General features: G+C 40.1%; 1 protein-coding gene across 4 annotated transcripts in view; it reads right to left on the reverse strand.

Moving 5' to 3' along the window:
• Nucleotides 1-6322: 6322 nt before the first annotated feature.
• celsr1 (cadherin EGF LAG seven-pass G-type receptor 1) overlaps nt 6323-12840 on the reverse strand; it is an 85823-nt gene continuing 79305 nt past the window's right edge. For 3 of the 4 annotated variants that reach the window (XM_023350668.1, XM_023350667.1, XM_023350665.1), the window contains 5 exons: nt 10483-10580; nt 10232-10372; nt 9462-9731; nt 9000-9381; nt 6323-7745 (listed from right to left, as the gene is read on the reverse strand). In XM_023350668.1, the coding sequence (XP_023206436.1) occupies nt 7718-7745; nt 9000-9381; nt 9462-9731; nt 10232-10372; nt 10483-10580 (919 nt within the window). In that variant the 3' untranslated portion in view covers nt 6323-7717. Of the gene's footprint in view, nt 7779-8999; nt 9382-9461; nt 9732-10231; nt 10373-10482; nt 10581-12840 lie in introns of all 4 variants that reach the window. The other variant, XM_023350666.1, reaches the window with a different exon arrangement.

Consider the following 12840-nt stretch of genomic DNA (forward strand, 5'->3'; position numbering starts at 1 on the left):
TTTTTTCTGTAGTCCCTCTTACCGACATGAATACTAATCCAACATATATACAATATATACAAATATATACAAAATATACAGGTTTACAGCTGTATGCCAGGAGAATACAATAATGTGGAAGGCTTTTTCAATAACATAATTTCGTATTGGTATAAAATTCAAATGCCCTTTTCAAGACTGTACAAGATAAATAGCCAGTTATTCTCTTAAAACCGCTAACCAAATTGCCCCAGATTAATTATATCTATTTACAGTAATCTGATAGCAGGACTTTTACATTACTTTCATTCAACTTATTTTATACACCCGAATTCAAACCTTGCCAACATCCAGGCTATAAATGTAGCCAAATTCCCTTTTCCGCCCGTGTTCTTTGTTATACTAACCTTTGCACGCTGGTTACACCACGTTGTGTGATCTTCCGCGTGTTCTTCATGCGGCGGAATCCAAGGTAGATGTCTTACCGCTGATGTAATACTCCGTGGTTCTTAGAAAAAGCATAAATCAGCCTGTTTTTGAGGCCAACCGAGCAAGCGTGACACGATGCTTTGACAGAGGGACGAGGAGGAGAAACAGTAGTCAACTGACCCCTGACCCTTGAGATGAGACTACAGATTAGGAGAAGGTAAGCACAAGTACTTTCTGTGTCTGCTGTAAGACTATCAATGAGCTCGGTAAGGATCACCCGAGTCCTACAGTTTTTTCGCCCGGCTCTCCTGCAGCCACTGCTCTAAAACTTTAAACACACTGAAAGCTAGCCTACACATCACATAAAGAACAAACATTGTTATCCAATACTGCTAACTTTTTCATTTAAACCAGTAAAACAGATGGCTCCATGTGTGTGCTTGGTCGGCTGACAGCTGGAGAGATAGTGCACGTCGAGATTAGCTCCACGTTTGTGTGCAAACAAATTTTAGAGGCATAGTGATAGAGGATTTTGCCTGCTCTGTTCCTGAAGAGGGTGGTATTTTTACAAGAAAGTGAAATCCTATTTTAAATGTTTTTTAAATGTCTGGGGATTTTGAGTTATCTGGTCTTTTTCAGGATCTTAAAGCAGAGACAATAGGTTCTACATGTCACTGGAGAGTGGTTGTTTATAACATACATGTTATAACACAGAGCCAAACAGGAAAGACATCAGAAATGTCTCTTTTGTTGCCATCCGTCTACTTTCGAAGGATTGTGTGATCATTTCTAATTAAGTTAAAGTCCATATTTTGCAGTGGGAGGTATTATTCACCCAAGAGAAAAATATTGAGTATCAACATTTGTGTCAGTATTGTCAGAAAGATGTTGGAAAAGAATATCTTGTTTGGAAGGATTGCCAAGAAACAGCATGTTCCTTCTAAAAGGAATTTAGTGCCATTGCTTATGCTTGCACACTAGTGGCTTGAACAAAACATAAGTCTTTTAAAAAAAAAAGCCTTTTGGACAATGTGACCAAAGAAAAGTTGTTTGTTTATATTCCATGGTGCCGTGCAATTGCTTTCTACTTCATTTCAATTAAAATTAAAAAATATTTTATCACAAAGGGAAATCAAATGTTCTCATAACCATATCCTCCACGTATCGTCAAAGAGTCGCCGTTAGTGGTGATGCTGGGGACAGGAAGGATCTGCAATAGTCTAGAAATGAATTCTGAAGAAGGCTCTGACTGAAGATGCTGTTGCTGTATGACAGTCTACTAGCTCAATATCTGGGCAACAGAAATTATATTCCACAGTAGCATGTGGAATGTGCTGGATGATACCATCAGTTGCTGGCAAACACTGCTAATACACCTCATTTTCTTTTTCTGCTTCTCTTTAAATCTCCATATGACTGTATGGTAAATAGGCCAGAGAGAGAGATGTTGGAGTAGGGGATGTCATCCTTGCCCATTGTGACTGATGAAAGAAATGGTTTGAACTTCCTCCTTCTCTATTCCCTTTGTATCTTGTGATATTGTATGCATGGTTCCATGTTCCTATGGTCTTAAACCAAACTAAACCAAAGTTTTCTTTTGTAGCCATAGAACATAGACACCTTCCAGCCATTGAATTGAACGTGGATGCACCAAGATGTTCGACAGTCAAATGTTCAACCAGCGTTGATGTTCCCAAATAAAGCAGCAAATGTATAACAAAATGTCTGAACAAGAAAAGAATCTACGTGTTGTAAAGGCCCAAACAAAGTTCATATCTGACCTTGACTTAACATGCTAGGATGGGACTGGAAGAGAGGTTTGCTTACACAAGTCAACACTAGCAATATTTTAAAGAACAGCTGGCCAAAACGTGAAGCATTTGTTTAATTATTTTCTAAATATTTGTTTCATTTTACTAAAACAATCTATTCAGTTTGTTTGGAAATGAATGTAGAATGCCAGATTAGATGATCTTGACAGTAAACACTAAAATAATTCCCAATACTCAGTTGAGATTATCTTGGATTTATTTCTCGTAGATAACCCATCCGACATCCCTTAAGTATTTCAGTCCCCATGGAATCAGTTATGCATTCTTGTTATGTACCCTTGTTAAAACCCAACGTAATCACCCAATCTATCTTTGTCTGAACATGTTACTTTTTAAAAATCGGACTAAATCCGACAGTCTGTCGCTTTATTTTGTGCTTTTCAGGAGCTCATTAGCATTTACAGTCCTAGCCATGACCAGTAAATACACCAAATGAGGGTACTAATGCATCTAGATTGGATTTCCACTATTTGTTCAAACACACACAGAGAGAGCGAGAAACTACTACTGCTGCTGCTGAGGTTTTTCCAGATATATGTGCTCATTTACAAACTCTGTTATAAAGCTCTTAACCCAAAACCAGCACATTTTCTGGCAGGCTGCACAACCATGCAAGTCTTATGCAACTGCCAGAGCCTCCAGAGTCAATTATAGAACAGTTGGGAGGAAGAGGAAAATGTGGATGGATGACGAGGGTGCTGACGAAAATCCCACTTTGATAAGATGGTTGATAAAATGCTAACATGTTGAAATGTGCTTTTGATTAAAAAGTATAAATAACAAGAAGAGAAATCCACGATAGGTCGAGGACTGCCGAACCAACACTGTAGGGGTGGATTTCTTTTTTATGCCGGTTTTGGGGCTTTGATATAATTTGAAAGCTACTTCTGCTTACTTTCCTGGCAACACTATGCATGTTGCACAAGTCTGGACAGACAGAACTGGGAAGTGGTACTTTAAAGGTAAGAGGAGACACCGAATTGGCTGAAGACGAAACAAAATTTGGGTTCATTATAAAGCAGAAGTGTCAAAAAAACTGATTTCCACATCTACGTCGACTCTGTGAACCCAAATTAGTCATGTCTTGTCTTGCCAACTTGTTGATGTACAACCATTCCTGGATTGCAGACCTGCGAGACGCTCCAATAAAATGTCTGGATGAAGTCAATCTTGGCTTGTAACAAGGTAAAAATGGTTTAATTAAAACCTTTATGTCAAATGATGGATGTAATCAAGATTTGCTGTTGCCCTTTTAATAAAAAGGGTGAGCGAAAACATCACACTAGGACTTCTTTAGTTTTTTGGGGTTATTCCATAAGATTTTAGCTATCTACCATTGCTTGACTTGGTTCCATTTGCTGAGAAGCTGAAAAGTTTCAGTTTGAAGTTTGAAAATTAACAAGAAGGTCCATAGAAGTCAGGGGTTTCTCACCAAGACCCTACCTAGCATTGAAAATAGCTTATTTGCACCCTGACAAGACTGGATGATATACTGGATGTTTGATAGACACGGAAACTGTTCACGCCTAAACTATAGACAGGAGAGCTATAATCACATTTCTACAGATCATTGCCTATTTGGAATGAAATAATCAAAGGGAGTTTCTCAACCTTTTGTTAGGTCCTATAAAATGTAATCAGTTTTTCTAACCCTATCTGGAATAGGTGTTGTACTTTCCTTAGATGAACAATCTACTGTCATGGCCTAAAGTTTTGGCACAATTGGGTAAGTGGCTATAACATTTTTGGACTTCTTTTTTATGGCTATATTGTATATTGAAGATCAATTAAAAATTAAAATGAAAAATCTCAAATAATATAATCTAAAAATCACAATTATTTGCTTTATTTTTATGAAGATTCCCCCGGATTCAAAATGTCTGGCAAATACCTCCAACATACTGGATAGAAAACATATGGGCAAATATTCCTTAACAACTCATTGTTGTCTTTTAAACTTTCTGGCATTAGTGACCTTTATTGAACAATAACATGACGGGATTTTCTTAGCACCTAATTCAAAAACTGTAACAATCTTTGAATTATTGTTGCCTTGTGACACCATCACCAAAATAGGCCAGAATCCAAACCGGTGATTTCCCATATTTAATAAACAGAAGGGTGGTTAATTAAAGAATATTCTTGATGCTTTTCTGAGACGGAAGCTGGTACTTGCCACAAGGCTGTTGAACCGCCAGCGGAACGCCCACCTACTGCCAATAATGAGCAAGTTCTGCACGGGTGCCAACACAGTTTCGTAGCCCAACACTCAGAGACGGACTTCAGAGTTTTCTTCACTACTGACTTTCCAGATTTAGATAAGGAGGGTAAAAGTTTGCATGATGTGGATGAAATTTGCTGAAACACATCTTTTAAACAGCGACAGTATTTGATGTGGCAGCTGCCCAGGGTGGGATTGGAAAGGAGGTTAACACAAGCACAAGGTGGAAAATCAGTCAGTGGAGAATGAGATTTTTAAAAAATGGTTATAATTGATTGCTTCTGACCAGTTGGTGTATTTCTGTAGCACTGAGAGCATTTCACAGAGTATCTGTCTCGTACTATACAGTCATGACATAGTGACAGATTTAACAAATATATATATATATATAAATAACAGATTTTTAAATAAAAGTTACATATCCTAGCTTTAAGCGTGATTACACGGCACTTATACTGTTTCATGAGTGGCAGAAGGAGGAATTAACCTGGGAGGGGATGTGGTGGGGTCGCATTAATCACCACCACATTTCAGAATTGATTTTCTGGCCCAAAACTTACCTTCTCTTTTTTTTTAAATTAATTACCTTAAGTATAAACGTAAACAAGTCTACAATTGTCTTAGCCTATAAATGTCTCTTATCAAACAAGAACTTTTACAGCTGACTTTGGTACAAGAGGTGAACCTAACAGTGTGGATGTCAGTCAGCGGTTCACTTCTTAGTAGGAATTATTTTCATGTCTTTATATTTCCGTTTTTCTGTACGGCAATTGTCAAATAAACCCCATAAGTGCAAAAGAAGAAGGAAAAAACCCTCGAAATACTACAACAGATCCTGCAACAATGCTTTCGCCATTGCAGTTGGGAGTGGGCATTTTTCTACCAGTAGATGGCAGAATTGCACCAGTAAACCACCGTCCTCGCGCGGTCTCGCTCTGGACCACACTCCAGGTTGACGTCAGTACCTCTGGCGCACGTGAATAATTTAGCTGGTTTGACCGTGATAGGACAGAGATAAAGAAAAACCACAGAGTGTCCGTTTGATAGCCCCTCTGAGAGCAGCTACACCGTTCGCTCAGGTGTCAAGGAAGTTTATGAATGTTCATGAAATTTATTACGGTCACAGAATTTCACCCTTGCCTAACTACGCGCAAACTGCTAACAAGTTTTAAGGACGTCACAGCTAATCGAGCCACATATTTTTGACAAAGTGGCTCTGTTCAGACGTCTTACTGTGTTTGACACTACAAATGAGGCCCGACTACAGGTGGCATCACATCGAACCTCCTGGTGAAATTTGATTCTGCCGTCTAACGTTTCACTCAGCTTGCTCTCACTATTATTTAGCGAGCAGTACCCACGGGTGAGCCGTCCAAGAGTTTATGTAGCCAACTTTGACGAGACCTTTTCACGGGAACTGTAAAATGCATGACTGTATGACAATAGAGCTGAACTAAACCATAGAAGATATTGCTTCTTTATGTACTACACGTAGGCACAAATAAATCTGAAGTAAAAAAAAAAAAGATAATCCCCAAGATCTTTGGGGAAATATTCTACAGTAGTCTATGTATTGCCTCTAAAGCAACTACAATTTAAATACATTCAATTATAACCTTATGGGAAGGCTTTCCATAAGATTTAGGAGTGTTTCTTCCAAATGTATATTGTTGAGGTTAGGCACTGATGTTGGATGAGAAGACGTATTCAGAGTTTGTCTTCTGATTTATCCCAACGGTTGAGAGGTAAAGGCAGTCAAGGTCTTTCTCGCCAAAATTTGCTCATGCTTACCTCTTTTACTCTTCACGGCGGCCATGTTTCATTGCACCTGACAGACGAAAGCAGGAACAAGAAAGTTAAAAAATTGGTAAGGACGTTTTTAATTTTACAATCACAATCATCTGTTGTTGTTTCTTTTTTCCTCCAGTGTTTAAAAACATGAAAAAAAAATAAATATACATCATTTTACAAAACAATCTCCAGTGTTAAAGATCATACAAAAGCAAAAGGACAACAGCAGTGTAAAACAGTGGGAGCGGTGAACTGGCTGGACGCGTCGTCCCGTGTTTAGCTGCAAAATACGTTGAGATTTGGGTCGCTTTATTTCGAAAAAAAAGTATATCAATTGGTTAAAAGTTGATGAATATGAGGCGGTGCGTGGTGTAGAGGTAGAGCAGCCACCACATATACGGAGGCTACTAGTCCTTGCTGGGGGTTCGAATCCCATATCTGGGATGATTGCTGCATGTCGGATCTGCTGTAAATAAAGGCCACTAGATCTCGGAAAACTTTTTTTTTTTTTTTAAAAGATGATGCATATAAAAGATTTGTTTGCTTTTTGGAATGAAATGGAGAAAAACCTGAAGCGACGGCATCCTTAATGATATTTTGTTACTGCGACTCGTAACTTTGGTAAGGAGGAGCGTGTATTGTCGATCAATCAAACATGGACGGCCCCAACAAATGGCAGATTTCTGCTTCGCTGTAAAAAAAAAAAAAAAAAAATATATATATATATATATATATATATATATATATATATATATATATTTTTTTTTTTTTTTTTTTCTCCACTGTTTTCTCAGCCAGGCTACTTCTTACTACACCATAAGAGCATATAAGGTGTGAGTGAATAAGGCCTCTGTCCTAAATAAAGGCACAATCAAACAGTCTTCCCAATATTTTTCAAGGCATTTCTTTTCTTTTTTAGTTTACAAACTTGTTCTCTGCTTCAGCTGAAATAGAAAATACATTATTTCTTCTTCACTTAAAAAACAATATCTACACAATAATTACACTCTAAATACACCGCACCGAGAGGTCTCTGTAGAAACCTCTGAGCTGAAATAAAAACAGTTCTCGGTGCGCACGTCCTCCGCCCTTGGACTTAGCGGTCTGTTTGTGACGCTTGAAGAGGCTGTAGTCTTTGAAATCCTTTTTGGACTACACGTGTACCAGCTTGAGATCATTTATCAGACGCTCTCAGGCAGATGGAAGCTGTCCTGGAGAGTCTTCTGCTCGTCGTAAGGCCTTCTCTCTTTAGTCGATTTTGGCACACGTGTCTCCGGTGGAGCATTCCCTTTATTCTTTCTCACATCCTTGTCTCTGCCGTCCCAGGTAGTCCTAAAGTCTGCCGTTAATACTGCTCGCTAAAACGTGACAGGGGGTGTATGGACCTTTACCCAAAGTTCTACCCCCTCAGTGTTCATCACGTTCATTTTCTCTTCTCTTCCCCACTGACTGGCTCCTCCTCCTCTCACAAGGGCGGGCTGGTCTGGAATTGCCTGACGGGTCAGATTGAAGTCTCGTTACTGCCACTGGTGAAGGAGGGAAAAGGTTGGTGGGGGAAGAGGGAAGGGATGCAGGGAGGAAGTGTGCAGGGAGAGAGGAGAGGAGAACATGCGAGGTGAAAATGGATGCAGGGATGCAGGAGTTGCAGTGGCTGAGCAGGATGGGTGAGTCATTTCATGCTAAACGGTGCCATTTTGTTAGATTACAACCACAAGTTTTTTCTGGGATTTCGTGTGATAGATGAAGTAATGCATGACTGTGAAGTAGAAGGAACATGACTATGCTAGCGTCGTCATGGTTTCACAGTATGGCCGGTGTTTGTTTTGTAGCTCACAGTCTGGTAGACTTAGTTCGATTGTGGGACAAAGTTGCAACATTTGTTACATTTTCCTCCGGTGCGGGTCGCTTTCACACTGCTCTGTCAAAACATTCAAACCCTCTCAAAAACCTGTTCACCCTCTCGCTTGTGGTGGCGCTGCACCAAGAAACACTGAAGGAAACGACATGAAAACCTCAGAAGAAGTCATGAGTGCAACTTCCTTCTTCACGAAAAGTGAACAAAAATGGAGTGGCGTCGGATTTGAGCAGATGTAGAATTTGTCTTTTGTAAAAGACCACGAGCCATTTCTCACTTGCGCGTTTATTTTGGTTGAATTTACCCAGAATGCCCTGCACTGTAGTCCGCTTCTTGGTTAAGGGGCGGTCTCTGGTCCGCTTGCATTCATATTTGCATTCAAACCACACCAGAGTTCACTTCAGCTGAACCAATACCTTGGTTTTTAGGCGGACCAGAGTTTGCTTTTTTGGTCCAAATCCCCAACCGCATCGAACTCTCTAGGCAAACGAGCTAGAGTTCAATTAAAGTGGACTAAACACGGCTGCTGTGAATGCACTCTTGTTTGCTGTGTCCACTACTTTTTTTTATCATGATAATGTGCAACCTTCTGTTGGTCCATCTCATAAAATCCCAAGAAAATGAAGCTTGTGGATGTAATAGCATCACGTGAAAATGTCAGGGTTATGTAAACAAGGTGCTGCCATTAACGTTTTCTCTCTTATTTAACAAAAGGCAAATTACGCTAAGGCAAATGGCAAGCACTTCCATTAGAAGCCTTTTACAGCATCATTCATTCCCTAAGTTTAATGAATGAGTCTACTTCATAATTACTACTACTACTTATGCTTTGTAACTCGTGCAAAGATGCCAATGTCCAACAATGTTGCTACATGCCGACATCTTTTCTTACTCTGAGTCGGAGTCGTTTCCTCCGTTCACCGTCCCCGACTTTAAGTGCATTGCCACTCCGCCGTTGGCCTCCCGGTAGATGCCTCCCGGTGGCGGCGCAACGGTAATCTGAGGACGGGGCGCGACGGGCGGCTTCACCAGAGAGCCGTGGTCGTGGTTGCCGAGGCGAACCCCTCCGTCGGTGGAGGCCTGCGACGACGGCATGGACGTAGGGGTTATGATGTTGACGGACAACGGAGGCGGGGCGGATGTGTGGTTGTTGTTGATGGGCGGAGGGGAGGTGATGGTCAGGGAGTTGTAGTCGCTCAGCTTCTCCCTTAGACGATTCTTCATATTCTTGTCCGTCAGCGGAGGAGGGTAACTGATTTTGTTCTTTAAGATGCCTGACCAGGAGGAGTGATCGGGTTAGAGTGGTTTCAGGTTGAACCATTTCTGGTTTTTACAGGCCAGTTTCTTCCCTTACCTTTCCTCTGCTCTGGCTGGTGGTTGCTGTTGCTGATGGGTTGGCTGGGAGGTGGCGCGTCTTTGGCGATACCGGGCGCTGGCTTGTCTTTCTCTGGGGGAGCTTCCCTCTCTCTCTCACCGACATGGTTGAGTTTATTTTCCGGATGCAGTTCCACGTTGACCCTGGTCTCCACCCTGAGCCGGTCTGTCACACTCAGGTCCTCGCTGTCACTGGCTGTGGTGCCATCTGTTGGCCAGTAAGGCCTCACGTGGTTGGATACAGAATCACCTAAGAAGAACGAAGAGAGACACGCAGAAAAGAAGCCAAGTTAAAGTAACTCTAAAAAAGCTGAAGTTTAACAAGCAAATAAAATCTGTTAGCTAAAATGCTACGTTAGCATGTTTTCTCTCTGTATTGAGATTTTGGTAGTTTTTGATGCTGTAGTTTGATGTCATAATCATTTATGTGTAGACAAGACCTATAAGGAAAGATTATTATTCAGAAAACTTTTTTCTGAATAATAATTACAAATAGTTATATTTAAAGGTTGTTTTCATTTTTAATGGATATGGTTTACAAATACTGCAACGCCAACATTCAGTTCCTCAAAAGATTCAGACTATCCTGTTTAGTTGTTCCCCTTTTTTTCCCAACCACACTTTGTCCGTCCACTCACCTTCCCTGTTAATTATGTCCGTAATAACACATTTCTGTTTTAAAAAATTTCCTTTTTCCTTGGTCCCATGTGATATTTTGATAACTTTCAGTGGAACCGGCCTGATGAGTACCTTTTGGAGTGCTGTGAAGGGGCCTCTCGTTGTTCCATTTAGGCTTGACATCCAAATCGTCGTCTTCGCTGTCAGAGGAGGGGGACGAGGCGTAGGAGGAGCTGTGCTCATCCACAGACAACTCACTGTCTGAGTCGGAGTCTGGCGGGAAGGGATATGACAAACTTCTTTCACTAAAATCTTGAGATAAAGATGCCAAAACATCATCTACGAGCATTTTAAAAAAAAAGAACAAAAAAAATCCCCCTCACCGTCTCCTTTGGTGCCATTTTGGTGGAAAAGAGGACCATCCAGATCTGTATGTCCTTTAGCTGTTCCTGAGGAGCTGGGCTTCTGACCCGACTCTTCCCTATGAGGATCCAGATGGATAAGGAAGGCAGACGAGGCAGGAGGTAACAGCAGGGGTGGAAAGTGGAGGTACAGAAGTATTTGCAGGAGATGGAGAGAGGGGAAGTACAGCGTTATTGGAAGTTCATTCGAGCCTCAACTTGTAGTTGTCGTCAACTAGCGTTCAATGGCTGAGACATCAGACGTCTCTCATTACAAAACATCTCCCTCTGTTGTTTGCTTTGACAGAACTAAAATGAAGAAGTCGTTAAAGAGTCCCCGGGTCAGGTGAAAGTAAATATGCTGCCACCTTAAGCATTCGTAGAAATAAAATACTGCCACCGACGGAGGATTTATGGGCAACTCCTAAACCACCACTACTGCCGCTATTTTTATGCTAAGGAACCAGTTTGAGCTTTATCGGCCAAAAACATAAATTAGGGTTAGATTCCATTACCTGCTGATCGTAAATTACAAGCCGATGGGTCAGAGAATGTCATTATTTTCTTTTGTTCTCGCTAGCAGCAGCCGTTTGTTCCAGGATTGAGAAATTTGCTGGAGGGAAAATCTGCTACCGGAGACTCTGAGCTGTCTGAGGGGCTGATCTGAGAGAAGCTTCTGGAAGCAGCTGAGGACTTGCAAACAGCTCCAGGGAGGAAATGGAAATGTCTGCATTACCTTCCCACCTACACAGGTACAGTCCATTTCTTCTCTCCGTTGCTTTTTCAATTCTACTCTCCCTGCTCCCATTCCCCATTCCAAAACGTTTTTAAGTCAAAAATGTAAATTAATTCTTAATTGGAGCAGCAATAAAACTCACCGTTTGAAAGTGAAAATTTGCAGCCAATCATTTCTTATATAAACATAACTGTATCTCTTGGAAATAAGTAGGTTTTTGTATTTTTGTGCATTTCCCAATACAAAAACAGGCATAGTGGATTATAAACTCATCATATGCAGTTATTCAAGAATACGTATTATGCAGCAATCTTTCCTCAGTAGTGGTTGTAAGGCAATTTGAGAATTATTAAATCTGTTTATTTTTTCTTACACATTTATTGATCTAATTGAGATTGATAAAGTATTTTGAACTCCGCAGTTAGGCTGCTGTTCTTTGGTTTGCAATCTTTTGCTAATATACGGTCATTACTACCAACCACTGAACATGTCTACAAAATGTAAGATCTTTCTTGCTGTGTTCCTTTAATCTGTTTTTTTAAATGTTGCTTTTGCTGTAATGGCTTCTTCTTCTCAGCGTCCGTTTAGCCCATGTCGGTAATGTGGGAAACAATGTCATTTTATTTGCTAACGTGACTTGGAGCTAATGTTATTTGTTAGAATATTTCAGTAAAATAAAAAAGTAGATAAAACAAATGCTTGAATTGACATCACAAAAAAGGGAAGCACTGGATTTTCGTGTAATGTGGCCTGTCAACAAAACATTGAAAGTTTTACTGCCTAAAAAAAGGTAGCATGAGCGAAAGCTATGCTGTACATGCTAAACAGATTTTTTTTTTTTTTTGGTCAAACTAATAGCTGATATTCATGTTATTTTATAATTCCAATAAAATAGTTTTAAAAACAAGAACAAAAACAGCTGGCTAGTCAGAAATTAAAGCAGCTGATTCATGCTAGCTGTGTCTTACAACACAGCTAGCATGAATCAGAAAAGGCTATGTCAATGGTAAACCCACATAAGGATTTTAGTTCTTAAATATTGTGAGATACCACAACTCTGTACATGCAAATGTATTAAATCACACAAAGCAGCAACTACATTTGGAAAATTATACCATTACTTTAACAGTAAGTTTCACAAAACTGTCAACCTCTAACAAAAACAGTAATAAAGAATGCTAACATTTGTGGCAAGTTAAAGTAAAATTTTTGGGGATAAGACAACACCACAAATGGCAATAATTTACAAAAATAGTAACTAGACGCAGTTGTGTGTGTGTGTGTGTGTATTTGTTTTTGCCAGATATGTTTTATTAAGAGTGGAAATTCTGTCCTTTGCGTGTGGAAATGAAATAAGCCATGCAATAGCAAATCTCAGCATGGTCATTCAACACAGGTGTCATCATAGAACACCATACATGTGAGAGAAACAGGAAAAAAAGAGAGAGAAACCTTCAACAGTAAGGACAATGTGACTACATACAAGTATGGAAAAACAGATTTTCCATATAATCTGTTGAATAAATGACAAACTGCCTGCGTAGCGGGCATACTGCGAAGTGTGCGTTAGTAAGTGTGAGACATTGAACGCTTTGTCAAAAACT

The sequence above is a fragment of the Xiphophorus maculatus genome, chromosome 17 (assembly GCF_002775205.1).
Source record: "Xiphophorus maculatus strain JP 163 A chromosome 17, X_maculatus-5.0-male, whole genome shotgun sequence".
Taxonomy (NCBI): Eukaryota; Metazoa; Chordata; class Actinopteri; order Cyprinodontiformes; family Poeciliidae; genus Xiphophorus; species Xiphophorus maculatus.